Source organism: Sorex araneus, chromosome 6, assembly GCF_027595985.1.
Source record: "Sorex araneus isolate mSorAra2 chromosome 6, mSorAra2.pri, whole genome shotgun sequence".
Classification (NCBI taxonomy): domain Eukaryota; kingdom Metazoa; phylum Chordata; class Mammalia; order Eulipotyphla; family Soricidae; genus Sorex; species Sorex araneus.
Window position 1 is genome coordinate 119,996,737 of NC_073307.1, and position 17,342 is coordinate 120,014,078.

General features: G+C 43.3%; 1 protein-coding gene across 5 annotated transcripts in view; it reads right to left on the reverse strand.

Annotated features, from left to right (window-relative positions):
• Positions 1-17,342, reverse strand: part of HPS5 (HPS5 biogenesis of lysosomal organelles complex 2 subunit 2) — a 47,633-nt gene that overhangs the window by 27,227 nt on the left and 3,064 nt on the right. For 4 of the 5 annotated variants that reach the window (XM_055141404.1, XM_055141405.1, XM_055141403.1 and 1 more), the window contains exons 2-8: positions 16,401-16,564; positions 13,568-13,678; positions 12,851-12,915; positions 10,170-10,362; positions 8,814-8,947; positions 5,866-6,078; positions 5,417-5,488 (exon numbers count right to left, since the gene is read on the reverse strand). In XM_055141404.1, coding sequence (XP_054997379.1) covers positions 5,417-5,488; positions 5,866-6,078; positions 8,814-8,947; positions 10,170-10,362; positions 12,851-12,915; positions 13,568-13,678; positions 16,401-16,508 — 896 coding nt within the window. In that variant the 5' untranslated portion in view covers positions 16,509-16,564. Of the gene's footprint in view, positions 1-5,416; positions 5,489-5,865; positions 6,079-8,813; positions 8,948-10,169; positions 10,363-12,850; positions 12,916-13,567; positions 13,681-16,400; positions 16,565-17,342 lie in introns of those variants that run through there. The other variant, XM_055141406.1, reaches the window with a different exon arrangement.

Sequence of the window (17,342 nt, forward strand, 5' to 3'; positions counted from 1 at the left end):
CAGCATCCCATATGGTACCCCAAGCAACGCCAGGAGTAATTCCTGAGTGCAGAGCCAGGAGTAACCCCTGAGCATCGCCAGGAGTGACCCAAAAAGCAAAACAAATAAACAAACAAAACAACAACAACAATAACAAAAAACCCACACTGTACATGGGTCTGGAGAAACTGTATAGTGGGGAGGGCCTTGTGCACGTGACCGACCCTGCTTTGATCCCCAACATCCCATACGGTCTCCTGAGCCCCACCAAGAGTAATTCCTGAATGGAGAGCCAGGAGTAGGTCCTGATCATCGCTGGGTGCAACCTCCCAAAATCAGACTGCACAAAGAAGAACACAATAATGACCCAGTTAATCAAGTCCTATTACTACTTTCTGTATATAACAGTCCACTGAAATATGGTGACAAATTGCAAAAAACTTTATGCATATATATATATATGTGAAAACACATTAAATATTTTCTAGAAAAAAGAAGAGGCTTGTATTCTTTGGAGGGCCATGCCCATTGGTGCTCTGCGGCTACTCGTGCCTCTTCTGGTGGGGCTGAGAGTAGCACATGGGGTGCTGGGGATTGAATCTGGGTCAAGCCTGCATGCAAGGCAAATGCCCTTGCGCACTGTCTATCTCCCTGGCCCCAGGAATGGTAATATTTGTCCTTACTTGGTGTGGGCAATAAAGTCTGAGAACTCCTTTTACCCTTTGTGCCTCTGTCTTTCCCTTGTGTCAAATTGAAAAGGGTCCAAAAGACAGAGCTGAAGGGACTTTGATACTTATGGAGGGCAAGTTTAGACAACGTACTTTTGAAGAGGTGTGGGAAAAAAAAAACACACACAAAAAACCCGCACTTCTGAAATATAGACAGTAATGTTAATCACTGTTACCTAAAATTTAAAAAAAAAAAATGGTGGAGAAAGGAGTGTGGCTCAATGGCAGAGCATATGCCTCACATATGTCAGGCTTTGGGTAAAATCCTGAGTCCCATAAAAAATCTAATGGGGTAGGGCACTAGCCTTGCACATGGCCGACCCAGGTTTAATCCCCAGCATCCCATATGGTCCCTGAGTTCTTCAGGAGTAATTCCTGAGAGTAGAGTCAGGAGTAGCCCCTGAGCACCAATGAGTGAGGGCCCCTCGCAACATATATGTGTATATACATATATGTATGTATTCAGTGAAATGTATATTATTATCATATGTATTATGATAATAATAAAAGAAGCAACTTTTGAAAGAGAAAACTCCTGGTCAATTACATGCTAATACTTTATTAAAAGCTCTACCTATATGGTCCCCAAAATACTTTACCTATATTTTCTATCATTGTACCAACTCTTCAAACCATATATTATCCCCATTTTGCTTCTCTGGGTCCCACACAGTGGTGCTCAGGGGACATGCCCAGTGCTATGCTATAGCTATGGGCAGGAGTTGGTTCCCGTGGTGCTCCTGGGACCATTATAGACTGGGGACCGAACCAGGGCCAGCCATATATGAAATGCCTTAACAAGCCCTGCACTATCCAGTCCATCCTCATTTTATATAAAAGGAAACTGAAGCTTAGGGGAGTGGTGAAATAATATGCCAAGGACTGAATGTAGGAAGTCACAGTTTATGCACACACACAGGGGGCTGCAGTGCAGGCAAGGCATGTTCCATCTAGGTTCCACCTCTAGCACTGCAGACCCCGAGCACTACCAAGTGTGACCCTGAAAACAAAACAAAGCCAAGATCACTCTTACTAGATCAGTAATGAATGTCACGAAGATGAAAGAAATGGACAGATTCTTCTTAACATGTTGATGCTGGTGCTGCGATTTGTGTTCATTAAGCCACATCCCAGTGTGAGCCACCGGCAGTACACGTCATGGCAATGTGTTAAGGGTAAAGAAGACAAGGGAGATAGCTCAGTTGGGCTAGAGTACAGGCTTTGCATGCAGAGGACCTGGGTTCAATGCCCAACACTAAACGGCAATGAGCTAGGTGTAGGCTCTAGTAGCCAAATGTAACCCAGACACACAAAAAATCAGAAGGTAGAGGAAAACAGCCAGAAAGCCAGAGGATCCCTGGATTAAGAAACAAAACCAACCTGGATGGTGACTGAAATGAATTCCTTCAAAATTTCAACCACTAGGAGTGGCCCTGCTCCCACACACATCCCTGGCTCCATATTGACAAAAAGGAAAAAAAACAAAAAAACAAAAAAGCAAAAACTAGAGTAAGTAATACCTACTTACCCAAAAAGAAAGTATGTAAGAATTCTTTCTTATGGGATCTGCTGGTGCAACTGTAAAGGTTGCCACAGGATACAAGTGTATAAAGTTATGATTAAAGTAAATAAAAAGCTCTCCACTCATGATTTAAAAAAAAAAAACCCATTGAGCTCAGGGAGATGATAGCTCAAAGAAGGGGGAATGCATGTCCTGTGCGTGTGAAGCCCGGTGTTTGAACCCCAGAACTATACGGCTCCAGAGCACCGCGGGACTGAACATCAGGTCCTGCAGAGACCGGCCAAGACTCACCAGGGTTCCCATCACTGGTCACTACTGACAAGACCCTTATTTTTCTTTTCCTTCAGTCTGTGGGGGAGGGGAGGTTCCCAAGCAGCGATCAGGGGGCCTGTATGCAGAGGCTACTGCCAATGATACCCGGGAAACAAGGCCGGGCAGTTCAGTGCTAGAGGGACGACCAGAGCCAAGGTTTGAACTCCAGTCCCCGGCATGCAATACATGCGCCTCTGACTATCAAGCTCTCTCCTTGGCTAAGGCACCAATTCCAAAACAAAACAACAGCAATAAAAAAATCTTTAATGAATTGTTTCATGGAACTATTCTTTGAAAGTTTCCTATGTAGAGAGCACGAGAGCACTGCGTCCATAATAAAGAAGTTGCCCGTACAGTACTGGGAAGGATATCAGTGAAACTGGAGGTGGACAGAGTGATGAACAGATGCATCCACAAATAGGGAAAAAACTGAACAAATACAGAAAAACAAGATTCTAGTGCAAAGAAGGTAGAAACTAAGACTCCTGGAGACATGAGCAAAGACTTCAAAGTGGCATTAATTATTACTTACGGCTCAGAAGCTGGCACAGCCAGATCATTAAAGGGCTTTGTTTGTTATGGCAGGAATTGTAGGAGGAGCTCGAAATAGCTCAGCTCATAAGGAGTAACTCCAAGAATGCAGCAGATGGTGGTCTCCCCATGAGAAAGCGCACCTTAGGCAAGGGTCTTCTTGTCACACCACACTCAGGTTCACAAATATTCATTGTGTCTGTCAGGCACCAGCACAATGCCAACCACCACTGACAGTGCGCAGAAGCGACACAGCTCTCACGGAGCTTAGCCCAGGGTAAAGACAGGCACAATGACTGTAGGAGTATGTAATTATAAACTATGATGGGCACCATGAAGGAAGTTTTTAATATGCTGCACTCAATTATGGGCATTTAATAACTTTTTCCCGGTAATTATCAAGATTAGTTATCATTTCATAGTGTCCTCAATTTACTTGAAGTACTTTAGTGTAGGTAGAATAATATATATACACACTAATTAGGAACAATTAGTTAACACTTCAAGTGGCTTAAAAAAAAAGTTTTTGGGGTTTTGGTTCACTCCCCAGGGTGCTCAAGGGTTACTCTTAAATTTGTGCTCTGTGATCATCCTGCTTAGGGACCGATGGTGCGGGGCACTGACCTAGCTTCCTGCATGCAGAGTATGCTTTAGCACCCACTCTGTTGAACCATCTTTTAAGTCCCTCAAATGTTTTTCAAAAAACCACATACTTAAAACTGGATAATTTTTTGTTTGTTTGTTTATGGGTTTTTTTTTTTTTTTGCCTTTTGGGTCACACCCAGCGATGCTCAAGGGTTATTCCTGGCTTTGCACTCAGGAATTACTCCTGGCGGTGCTCAAGGGACTATATGGGATACTGGGAATCAAACCTGGGTCGGCCACATGCAAGGCAAACACCATACCCACTGTGCTATCATTCCAGCCCCTGGATAGATTTGTTTTTGTTTTTGTGTCACATCCGGAGGTGCTCAGGAACTAGTCCTAGCTCTGTACTTAGGAATTACTCCTAGTGGTGCTTGGGGGTCAAACTTGGATTGGCCAGAGCAAGGCAAGTGCCCTGCCTGCTAACCTACCAGTCTGGCCTTAAGAGTGGTTAGAGTTTAAAGGAACTCAATCAAAGGTTGTTGGGGACCAGGATGCAGAATGCTGGGGCCCCGAGATGGAGTGCTGCCCCGGGGTGGACCTCCTAGAAGACTTTTCTCTGAAGGCAGAGCTTCATATATGTTTATGTTCAACCAAAACCCATGATTATATTTATATTTGACCAACAGCCTCAGATATGTGAAAGCCAAGTAAAGAACATTTATAGTTCTCCAGGCATTTAATGGTTCTAATCAATAAATGAAGCTCAGGACAGTCAGGCTCTCGGTCCAGAGGGCTGCTAGCCCCCTGATCCCATACTTTTCCTCTCATTTCTTTCTCTTCTCTTAATCCTCACTATGCCCTGCTTCAGGCCTGTTCACCCAGGGCTGGTCCCTGGTAAGAGGTAAAACCTAAATACCTTATAATAACCTCTAAACAAAACAAATCAGTATTTACTAACTAGGGAGTATAAGTACTAATTTTCCATTAGTGAAGTAAGCTAAGTTCTAGATACATAGATCGCACCGGGAAGCAAAGCTGACACTTCCTAGGCTTGTAGAACAAGGCTTTTAGAACTAGCCAACTATGGCTGGGAATATAGCTCAGGGTAGAGCACACACCTAAAAGAATTTGACAAAGGCATATGCAACATTCAAGTTCTAGCCTTGCCACAGCATGTCACCCGGAGCTCCAGACCTGTAGCCCTGAGGTTCCCTGAGCACCAAGAGGATGGGTCGAGAGATACCCAGCACTGGCTGACTAAGAGCTGGAAGTAGACCCAGGGCTCCCTGAGCACTGCCTAGGGGACCTGTAACCCCCTTTACCTCTCCCCCCACCCTGTACACAAAGAACTGCAAGCTGAACATTTCACAGCCCTGCGCACTTCTGGTGGGGCCCCCAAACCAGTAACAACAACAAAACGCCCACAAAACACTTCCTGAAATACAGTCATTTCCTAGGCTATTTATTTTTGGTTTTGGATCATATCCAGTGGGATCAGGGAAACAGCGTTGGTGGTATAGTGGTGAGCATAGCTGCCTTCCAGTGGGATCAGGGGGCTGTACAGGATGCCAGGGATTGAATTTGAGTCAGCTACATGCAATACCCTGCCCTCTGTACTATTGTTCTGGTTCCATTTTCTAAAAATCATTTCACACAAACAAAAACAAACCCCAAAGCCCCACCTTAAAAAGCTGAATATCTTAGAAAAAGAAGAATATTCTTAAAAAGAAAAAAAAAATCCAAGAGATAAACTTACCTAAGATGCAAGAGTTTGGGGAAAGACAAAGACTGGGGGGATCCAATAGTATGGTCATACTGAGGTTCTGATCTAGGAAGGAAACACACCTGTTAACAATTCAGTAACTATGTTAAAGTATAGGAAATGTTTGCGCCCAAAACGAACTCAAGAACCCAACTACACCTACCCTCATTGTTGAATCACATAAAAGAAAACTGATTAAAGATTCTAGATTTTCATAATCTTTTTTGTTTGGTTTGGCTTTTGGGTTACAGATGGCAGTATTCAGGTAGTACTAATTCTGGCTCTGTAGTCAGGGGTCACACCCCGTGGTATACGTAGGGTGGTGTTGGGGTTCAAACCCAGACTTCCTGCATGCATAACAAGCATGAACACAGTTCTTTAAACACCTCTTTGTCCACGTAAATTCCACAAATATTCCCTCGATAAATCATACAAACCATTACCTTAACGTAATCACAGGGAGAGGTGGGGCTGCAAGGAGTTTCTTAAACTGGTGTGTACTTATAACTTCCCCATCGAAATTTACTTCCCACATCCTGGAGCCAGGACGAGCACAATATATTAAGGGTTGCTGGCCTGCAGAACATCTTATGGGGAAAAAACACGTTCCATATTCTCCATCTCTTTCCTTGTTTCCAATTTTCCAGAACTTTTCCCTAGTGCCCCAAGAGAAAGAAAAAACATGTTTAATATCCCAAACATGAAAACAATGATATACAAATAAGGATGGCTATTATAACTCTATCACAATGTTCCTTTTCTACCAGTATATTACAGTCACATAAACTGGAAAGAATAATAAAATACAAAGGTCAAAGGTCCATTTTTTTTTTTTTTTTTTTTTGCTTTTTGGGTCACACCTGGCGATGCACAGTGGTTACTCCTGGCAGTGCCCAGGGAACCAAATGGGATGCTGGGAATCAAACCCAGGTCAGTTGTGTGCAAGGAAAATGCCCTACCCACTGTGCTATCACTCCAGCCCCCAAAGGTCTGACTTGCCTTAAAGTATTTCTGGAAGCAAATAATTATAAAAGGAAGCAATTCACTTCTATTAATACTCAGTATGTGATTTACATACATCAGGGGCTTCTTTCAAAAAAAAAAATCAGTGCCTCAAACCATTCCATGCACTCTAAAATCCCACTTACAGCATCTAAAGTCACTTTGGTTCTCTGGGCAACATGGGAATTCTTGATCTACCACTCCAACCCTGTGTCCAGGTCACTCCCTCGCTATAAATACACTTGCTATAAACTCTGCTCTTGACTCAAAATGTCAAGTCCTTCTGAAATTTATACCTTGGAACATTCTGTCCCCTTATAAATACACAACTTATGCCGGCCAAGGAGGGGAAAGATCTTTCTCGTTTTTTTTTCCCCTTTTCAGGGAAAAATGGTGTAGCGTCCGTAAGCAGGTACAAATTTGGTGGCGTGGGAAGGGAAAAAAAAAAAGAGGTTTGAACTTAAAACAGTGGGACTCATGGGCAGTGTCAGGCCAGGTGCGCACTCCACTGAGATGCGACCCAGGTGGCCACATGTTTGTGCGGCCGCTCTGCTGCTGATCAACCATGATTCAGAGGCCAGCTAGACTACTTTTGGTACCAGCAACTGCTTCCAGCAATGTCTCTAGACTGTGAACTAAGCCATAGCCCCATACTTCCCCAGGAAGGGAAATGATGCAATTTCTAACATAAATCTACCTGGATTTAATTACTAAAATACTAAAATGCAGAAATCCTAAACCATGGGGCCGCTATCACTTCATTTAGAGACTTCACATCTCTTCATTCTCAGCAATGGAAAACTAATTATCAAATGCTTCCTTGTCAGCAGGGCAACTCTGACAAGGGGAAACTCCAACAACAATAGTGAATTTTGTGTTGAAATATGGAATGTAATCAAGGTAAAGAGAAAATGAAGTAAAATTTATCAGCTACGCAGGCGGGGGTGGGGGGTTGGGGGGTGGGAAGTATACTGGGGTTTTTGGTGGTAGAATATGGGCACTGGTGAGGGGACGGGTGTTCGAGCACTGTATAACTGAGACATAAGCCTGGAAACTATTTAACTTTCTACATGGTGATTTAATAAAAATAAATAAATTTTTAAAAAATTAAAAAAAAAATAAAGACAATGGCTTTGCACACAGGGAACAGGAAAAAAGATGATCATAAGTCACTTCCTAAAAAACGTTTATTTATGGGGTTGGAGCAATAGCACAGCGGGTAGGGCGTTTGCCTTGCACGCGGCCGACCCGGGTTCGAATCCCAGCATCCCATATGGTCCCCTGAGCACCGTCAGGGGTAATTCCTGAGTGCATGAGCCAGGAATGACCCCTGTGCATTGCCGGGTGTGACCCAAAAAGCAAAAAAAAAAAAAAAAGTTTATTTATTCATGACTTACTGCCATCATTTCCCCTCTGACTTGCTTACTGAATTATGGGCCAGAGATAGTGTGAAGGTTAAGGAAGAACCTTTCAGTTATCTCTTTGCTCCCTAGCTTTTTTTCCTGTTTGTTTTTGGGTGACACCTGGCAGTACTAAGGGATTACTCATGGCTCTGTGCTCAACAATCACTCCTGGTAGACTCAAGGGACATATGGGTGTTGGGGATTGAAGCAGGGCTAGCCGCATGCAAGGTTAAGAGCCCTTCCTGCTATACTGTCTCTCTAGCCTTATAGCTCACTAATTATTTTGTTTGGTTTGGGGCCAGCTTGGAGGTGCTCAGGGCTTACTGCTGGCTCTGCACTCAGGAATCACTCCTGACAATGTCTGGGGACCATATGGGATGCCAGGCATAGAACCCTGATCAGCCATGTCCTACCTCTTCAGCACCTTTATTTATAAAACAAGCCTTTGTGCAGTGATCACTCCTGGCAGGATTTCAGACACGGCACTCTGAGCTCAGGGCACTATCAACTACGTAAGCGCCTTACAGGTCTAATGAAGTATCTCAGTCTCCTCTCATTGCTCTGTACTCTCTAGTACTAGATTTTACTTTTTTTTTTTTTTTTTTTTGCTTTTTGGGTCATACCTGGCGATACACAGGGGTCACTCCTGGCTCTGCACTCAGGAATTACTCCTGGTGGTGCTCAGGGGACCATATGGGATGCTGGGAATCGAACCCGGATCGGCCTCGTGCAAGGCAAACGCCCTACCCGCTGTGCTATCGCTCCAGCCCCTCTAGTACTAGATTTTACTTAAGTGGTTCCTTATTAACTTCAACATAATTCAGGGACTCACACCCAGGGCCTTGTAGGTGCAGGGCTGTGCCACACAGGATCCAAGACTCTCACTAGTATCTGCATAACTGAATGAGGGGCTTGGCTGAATGACACACTATCCCTTTCAGTTCTAAAATTCTGTGTATTTTCAAACTCGTGACTGGTCCATATACCTCTCAGTGTCACACAGGAAGGAGCGAGTAAGTGAAGATATAAGCAGTCTTCCATCCAAATAATCTAACTGGACAACACAGGAGTCAACAGTTGTTATGTTCTGAACAGGAAACATCACAAAGGCCGCAGCTGCCTAGATAGAACATGAGAAGGAAATAAAGATTATTGTTCTTACATATACACATAACCTCTTTCTGTTCAGCTTTTTTTTTTTTTTTTTTTGCATTATTGGGTCATGCTCGACTGTGCTCAGGGATCACTCCTGAGGATCAGGACTGTGCTCAGGGGATCATATATGTGGATCATATGTGGGTCATATGCCTGGGATCAAACCTGGGTCAGTTGTGCAGGACCTTGCCTGCTGTACTATCTCTCTGTCCCCTCTTTATTAAATAAAAGGAAAATTAAAAACAGAAAAATGAAATTTTTAAAATCCAAGCCATACTTGGCTGTTCTCAGGGTTTACTCTGGCTCTGTGTTCAGGGATCACTCCTGGTGGTGCTCAGGGGATCATAGGGGATGCCAGGAACAGAACCTGGGTCCACCAGATGCAAGGCAAGCACTCTACCCACTGTACTATTGCTCCGACCCTCCCAGAAAGAAAATTTTAAATAATCCAAAACGTAGTCAGTTTGTATAGATATAAAATCATACCACCAGGAGTAATTTCTGAGTACAGAATCAGGAGCAAGTCTAATCCAGAGCACAACTGGGTGTGGGTCCAAACAAACAGACCCTGTATTCATAATATTAAATTCATTTCAAAAGAATATATACCAAGGGCTAGAGAAAGTATTGCTGGGTGTTTCCCCTGCTTGCAGCCAACCTGGTTCCATCCCTGGCACCACATATAGTCCCCTGAGCACCACCCTGAGTGATCCCTGAGTACAGAGCCAAGATTAAGTCCTGAGCACCCCTGGGCATGAAAAAAAAAACCCAAAACAAACAAACAAAAACCCTAAAAAAAAAACAGAAATCTGGGCAACTGGTACCATTTCTCTGTTTACCATTTTATTTGTACAACTAATAAATACACATATCCCCCCCAATACACACACTACATAGCATGCTACTGAAGAACGTTGTAATTAAGCAGTCATTCCAGATAATTAAGGGGTATTACAAAAGACAAAGAATAAATTCCTCCAAGTTAGCTCACAATTCATTTTGCAACATAATCAAGAAAAAGCAAGTTATCTTATGTAGCACATATACACAATTCTCAAAACTAATAGTCTAAGTTTCAGATCTATTCTTCAATAAATAAAACAGATATATTGCCCCTTAACTGAAATTCTGTAAAAGTTACCTTGTACCTTATCCACATGCACAAAGAAAAACTGGATTACTCTCACCTTTGCTTGTTTGGAAGCATTCAGTTTAATGGCAGTCACCTTCCCCAGGTGATCACCTACAAAAACTCTAAGAATAGCTGTATCCCAACAGAGGGCAGTAACTTTTCGGCCTTTGTGTTCTGAAGATACATAAATTCGTTCTGGTTTCCCACGACGCTCTTGATTTAATTCCCAAACAACCACAAGACCTTGACTGCAAGAATTAAGTCACAGAAGAAAATTTTTGAGAATGGGGAAAAAGATACAATTGCATAATGTCACAGAATCAGCTATATTATATACACATGCAAAGTCCTGTTCTTCCTAAAAGAGGAAGTAGATGGTCAAGTTATTAATTTCGTTGCTTCAGTCAAGCAATTGGTCAAGTTAGGTTTGTTCTAAACCAGTGTTTCCCAAAGTGGGTAATACTGTCTTCCCCACTCCCTACCCTACCCTCAAGGACACTATGGTTGTGAAGCAGACAGGTAGATGGGGTAGCCTGGCAATCAGTTTGTAATAATCAGGGATATAATAAAACCAAGATGAGATCTAAAGAAGTTAGCATGTCACTAGCTCCGACGCAGCTAAAAAGCATTATTGCAGGGTCTATACTGTGGACACAGGAACACAGACTTTCACTGGTGCCAGCCCAGGCCTAGAGAAAGCTTGACCCCACTACAGAGAGAAGCTCCAGCGGGAACAAAGGGTTATGATAAGGACATGAAGGCGAACCACTGAAAGTTTCAAGTTCTTCTTGACAATGTCGAAGCAATGGACTCCTTTTCTTGTTGTTGTTATACACCCAGCAGTGCTCAGGGTTTATTACTGGCTCTATGCATGGGGGGTCCCTCCTGGTGTTTCTCAGGGGACCATATGATGTGCCAGGGACAAAGTTGGGTCAGCATGCAAAGAAAACAGCCTAGCCACGGTAGTACTGCTCTGGCCCCAACAGACTCTCAGGAAATCCTCTCATGGGGCAGTTTGGGAGAAAAATTTCTACAACCAACCAAAGGCAAACATCACGCCTCCCCATTCTGGAGTAGCCGGCATCTTCACCTGAGATGTATATGCTCTGTTCTTCCTTCTACATACCTCTAAGAGCTGTTTTACTTGATTATTTGTCCCCTACTGAAATTCTCTCCTCTGAGGGAGAGGCGACAGACCTGAAAAGTCTGGGTAAGGCCTAGGACTGACTGTCCTTTCCTGCAAAGAACAATTCCTCCCTCCAGTCTGAGATTATGGCTCCCTGAGAAATCATGTGGCTGGGGTCATCTCCAATGCTGGTAGAACAAGTGAACTTGTTCTGGGGCTGGTAGATGTGAGGTCTGTACTCAGCAGACTTTTATCACTGACTTTCCTGAGCCACTCTGGGGAGTAGAGAGGGAAGTAGGCAAAGAGGGAAGTAGGTAAAGAGGGAAGTGGTAGATTCCTCTCCCTTCTTCACACAAGTCACCTGCAACAGTTGTAGTTCCAGGTGCAACTGGGGAACTTTCTATTTGTTTAAAGAAAGTTGATTTCTGGGGGAACAAAGGGTAGTTTCTTATTTCCCCCTAAAAAAGCAATAGACCAGAGGCTGGAGCGATAGCACAGAAGGTAGAGTGTTTGCCTTGCGACCGACCCGGGTTCAATTCCCAGCATCCCATATGGTCCCCCGAGCACCACCAGGAGTGATTCCTGAGTGCAGAGGCAGGAGTAACCCCTGAGCATAGGGGCTGAGAAGTCCCTAAGACACAGGACTCTCAAATGCTCAAACTGGGATGTAATATGCAAATCCTAACAAATATACAGCCGCAACTATAGCAGTTGTGGGGGCTGAAGAAATAGTATAGTAGGCAAGGTGCTTGCAATGCACATAACCACCTGGGGTTCAATCCCCAGCACCACTAATGGCCCCTGTGAGTTGAGTCCTACCAAGAGCAATCCCCAGGCATAGAGCCAGGAACATACCCTGAGCACAGTCAGGCATGGTCCATAAGCAAACAAACAAACGCAAGTATCTGTGGGATAGAAAGATCAATAGGCTGGAGCATATGCTTTGTATACAGGCAGCCTGGATTTGTACCCTGGCACTGCATGGCCATCTAAGCACCATTAGTGAGCCCTGAGCAACTGAGCAGTGGCCCCTGAAGACCACTATCTATGACAACAAAGCAAATAATTAAGATAATAAAGTGCATTTGGATAGCCCATAAAAGAGCTTGAAAGCGGGGCTGGAGAGATAGCACAGTGGGTAGGGCGTTTGCCTTGCACGCGGCCGACCCGGGTTCAAATCCCAGCATCCCATATGGTCCCCTGAGCACGGCCAGGGGTAATTCCTGAGTGCAGAGCCAGGAGTAACCCTTGTGCATCGCCAGGTGTGACCCAAAAAGCAAAAAAAAAAAAAAAAAAAGAGAGATTGAAAGAGTAAAGTGAATATTTTGAATGCAAAAACATCGACTTTGAGTAATGGCCCTATGTGTTACTCCAAGCACACTAGAAGTGGCCCCCGACCACTGCATTAGGATTAGTCATTCAATCCAAGGTGGTTTTTAGGCCACAGCTGGTGGTACTCAGGGATCACACCTAGCAGTGCTTAGGGGGCCATAAGTAGTACCACAGATCAAACCTAGGCTAGGTGAGTGTAAGGAAAGTGCCCAACTCATTGTACTATCTCTCTAGCCCAGAGTTTTAAAATTAGACAGACTTAAAAATAGATAGCTTACCTGGTAGCCACAGCCACATAATCATCATCATGTAAGCAACAGGCAATCTGAGAAATTGCACCTTCCTAGGAGATAAAAAAATGGCTATGAAGGGTATTTTTTTTTTTTTTTGCTTTTTTGGGGTCACACCTGGCAATGCTCAGGGATTTACTCCTGGCTCTGCACTCACCAATTACTCCTGGCGGTGCTCGGGGGACCAATATGGGATGCTGGTAATCAAACCCGGGTCGGCCGTGTGCAAGGCAAACGCCTTACTCACTATGCTATCACTCCAACCCCCATGAAGGGTATTTGTTAGCACTTTAGTGGTGGGAAAAACACAGTAACTTCATCATATTAAAAGTATAAACATTACTTAAAATTAACTGAAATTTTAAAAATGTTAATGTTTAAAATTTTTATTTTGTTTTGCTTTTTTAGGGGAGGGACACACTCAGTAGTGCTCTGAATTCAGGGATAACTTCTGGCAGAGCTCCAGGAAACATATGTGGTATAGGGGATAGAACCAGATTTGCTGTGTGCAATGCAAGTATCTTACTTGCTGTACTCTCTTTCCTGCCCCCATGAAACAATTTTTTAATAAGAAAAATATTAGGCACTTTCCCAAAAATGGTACTTTAAAAACTCTCAATCTTAAATTTTATGGTCCCCATAACAAATGATATACAATAGAGAAATTCACATTGAATGGTGTATGACAAGTGTTTTCAACCTTACCTTGTGTGAAAGAAAAAGTCTGTGCTTCCAGCCCTCTTTCTGAATTAGATTGAGTCCTCCTCCTGAACTGCCCAAAGCCAACCATTTCCGAGACACAGCTATGCTTGTGCACTAAAAACATGGAGACAAGTGTGAGATCATCACAGTCTTTTTTTTGTTTTGTTTTTGCTTTTTGGGTTACACCTGGTGATGCTCAGGGGTTACTCCTGGCTCTGCACTCAGGAATTACCCCTGGCGGTACTCAGGGGACCAATATGGGATGCTGGGAATCAAACCCGGGTCGGCCGAGTGCAAGGCAAACGCCCTACCCGCTGTGCTATCCCTCCAGCCCCTATCACAGTCTTGTAAGCAATAATAGTAGTCACTGTAAGTACCAAGGATCTGTATGCCAGTTTCTTTCCCTAACCCCAACCTTGGTCCAGACAACCACATTCTCCTTCTAGCATAATAAAAATGTAAGGAAAATACAACACTTAACATTATTTTTTTGTATGTAAAATTGAAATAACCAAAAGCAAACAAGCTAAAAATAAAAACCACAATGGACTAACTCTTTAAGACTACAAAAAACCCCTGGCAATTGTCAGAGGCAAAGGGGAGGGAGGTGGGGGACACAGAGGATGAGCCTCATCACAGAGACCAAACTAGAACTTTGGTGGTGCATGCTGAGATGTTTTTACACAGCGATCAGAAGCTGTACCCCAAAATTTATTAGGTCTTGTAAACCAATGGTAAATCACTTAAGAAACAATTTTTTTTTTTTGCACCTTCCCAACAGTGGTCAGGAGGCACGGGAGCAGCAGGCCAGTGGTTCAAGGGCCTAGGGATGCAGTGCTGCTGGGGCCCTGCGATGCCAGGGCCCCCACAGTGGTGCTCCGGGTCTCCTGGGCTACACCTGGACCAGTGGGAACTGGAATCCAGGTCAAGGTATGTGCTAGGTATGTGCCTAAACCGTGTATCTTCTCCCGGATCAAAACTCAGTAAAATTCCCATCGAACAAAAAACAGAAAGAGAGGCCAGAGGGCTAGAACAGAGGTTAAGAAACCTGTCTGGAATGTGGCTGACCCCAGTTGGATCCCGACAACTCATAGTTCTCCAGAGCCAGGAGTAGCTTCTGGCAAGCACGGCTCCCAAATCTACCATACTTCCCCCCACAGAAAGAAAAGCACAGAAGTTACGGCTTAAAATTTTTAGTTGAATCACAAAATGGAATGAATAGGTAGGCTCAACTATATAAATAAATAATCTCTCCCATCTCCCTCCTCTGCCCAGGGCAAAAGCCAGTTATTGGACCATACACTTTTTATAATTCAGCCACAGAGTTCCAGTGAGAGAAAGCCTGAGACACTGTTCTGCAGGGGGTGCTGGAAGGATGGGGGGTGGGGGTGGTGAGCAGTATTCTAGAATGCAACTGGGAGGCACTTGCTTAAAGTTGTTGCTTGCTAGGGGCTGGAGCAATAGCATAGCAAGTAGGGTGTTTGCCTTGCACACGGCCAACCCAGTTCGATTCTCCGCATCCCATATGGTCCCCCGAGCACCGCCTGGAGTAATTCCTGAGTGCAGAGAGCCAGAAGTAACCCCTGAGCATTGCCGGGTGTGACTAAAGTTGTTGCTTGCTTAAAGAAGGTGGATTTCCAGGGGATTGTGGAGTGATTCTTTTTCTGCAAAGGGGCAATAGGCCAGATAAATGCAGGAACTTCTAGGGGGATAAGCAACCACCTTTATCATTTGTTCACTTAAAGCAACTCTGGTTTGCAAATTTAGAATAAAATACCCAAAGCTCTTTAGCTAGGGAGATTGTAGATAGTACATGCCACTTACTATGTCTCCCTGAATTCATCAAACAAAGCAATGGGATGCAGGACTCAATACCCTGCAGCAAAGACGGTTGATGGGTTAAGGGTTGACTAATAGACCTCCCAACTTTCTTGAAAAGCACCTATACTTTTCATACTTTTTCACCTTATGAAAAGGGTTGTGCCTAAGTTCAGCTAAGTCTCTTTAGCTTAATTTCCGGAGAGCTAAATTTCTGGAAAAGCTTTACCTTCCAAGGAAAAAAAAAGCAGTCAAAAGAAAAGAAAGCCTTTGCTTTTGGCTTCTACTTTCTTAATTGAGATGCTAATGGAACATTAAGTCTGGAGCCAAGACTCTTACAACAGTGACTAAAAACCAACAGAGACAATGGTACAACAGGAAAGAGGATATCCTTTATTACACAAAATCCAGAGACACTAAACCGGCAATGAGGTTAAAAACATTATTTATTCCTTAGGCTATTATTAGGGTATTTTGTAACTTGCAACTGAAAAAAAATGTCTAACTGATCCCCATAACTGCTCACATTCCTTTGCCTGCTTCTTATTTTCCCCCTGCTCAGATATAAAGTGTTTTGGGTAGGAACAAAAGTGTTAGGGATAAAATTATTCTGGAATTAATTAGAAAGTTTTGCTCTTTTTGAAATTAATTAGATAACTTTGAATTAACCTGATCTTAATTTAAAAAAAAAAAGGAGGGTTTGAGAGAGGAACATTATTCTTTCCACAAAATACAATAGGAATATACTTACTTATACCACATTTATTTCAAATAGACTATGGTTCTGAGAGAAGACAGTAATGTGATTGAGTAGGGAAAAACATTTAATCATAATTGTGGGCATGAAAGAAAATTTCAAATGTGACAGCTCAAAAATAAATCAAGAATGAGCGTGAACATTCCAGTATTCAGTATTACTAGCACAAGTGTCTACAAAACAAGAGTGCAGGAGCACATATGACTGCACACGAACAAATGAAGATGAGAATGAATCTGATACAAGGATCAATAAATTCACCTTTAGACGACTGGAATCTAATCGTAGGGCTGAGAGCAATGGATCGAGGAGCTCAAATTCTGCAAGAACATGGCTGTACGACTCCGGTATCACTGGCACAAAAGTCATTTAGCCAAATACTTGAAATTACGTTGAGTGATAGTCCCAATATTCCTCAATAAAACCTGCAAACATACACAAAATCAATTTAAGAAGCTTACCATCCACTCAGCATGCACTTAATGAAATTGTGGAGAACAGAAGGAAACTGGGAGGGGGATATGGCTCTGTACTGCACAAGTGCTTTGCTTAAGTGGAAAGAAAACATTTATCAGCAGCATATATAACAGAGAGCTTGTACCCTGACCCTGAAACTCCCAGAAAATCAAGTTCAGATTCTCAAGGAGTGCATAATGCCTTCCACTCTATTCATCCAACAGTGTGAGAAAGCAGAATGAATGGGATGTTACAGGAGTTCCGAATAAAATCTACCCTGTGTTCCTAAGATAAAATAGCAACTATGTAGCATTTTTCTGAATTGTAAACCTTCTGTCAGAGTCTCTTATTAAAGGTCAATCTATAAAACCCATTTAAACCCTCACCCACAAATTCAGTAATTACCAGCTATCAATTTAATAATGCTCAGTAGTAATACTACTGAAGCCCTCTCTCCCAGCTATCAGTAAATTTATGTTGAGTGAATAAATGCATTTGTTAAGAATGCAGGAATTAGGGCCTCAATGAGAGTACTAAGAATCTGATGAGCTGGAGAGATAGTACCTCTGTACAGCACTTGCCTTGCATGGGGCCAACCTGGGTCTTATCCCTAGTATGTCCCCCTCCATCCCCGGTGCCAGGAGTTACCCCTGAGCACAGAGCTAGGAGTAAGCCCTGCGCACTTCATGGTGTGGCCCCGTAACAAAATAAAACAAAAACAATGTCAGCAAGAGACCTAATAGGGCT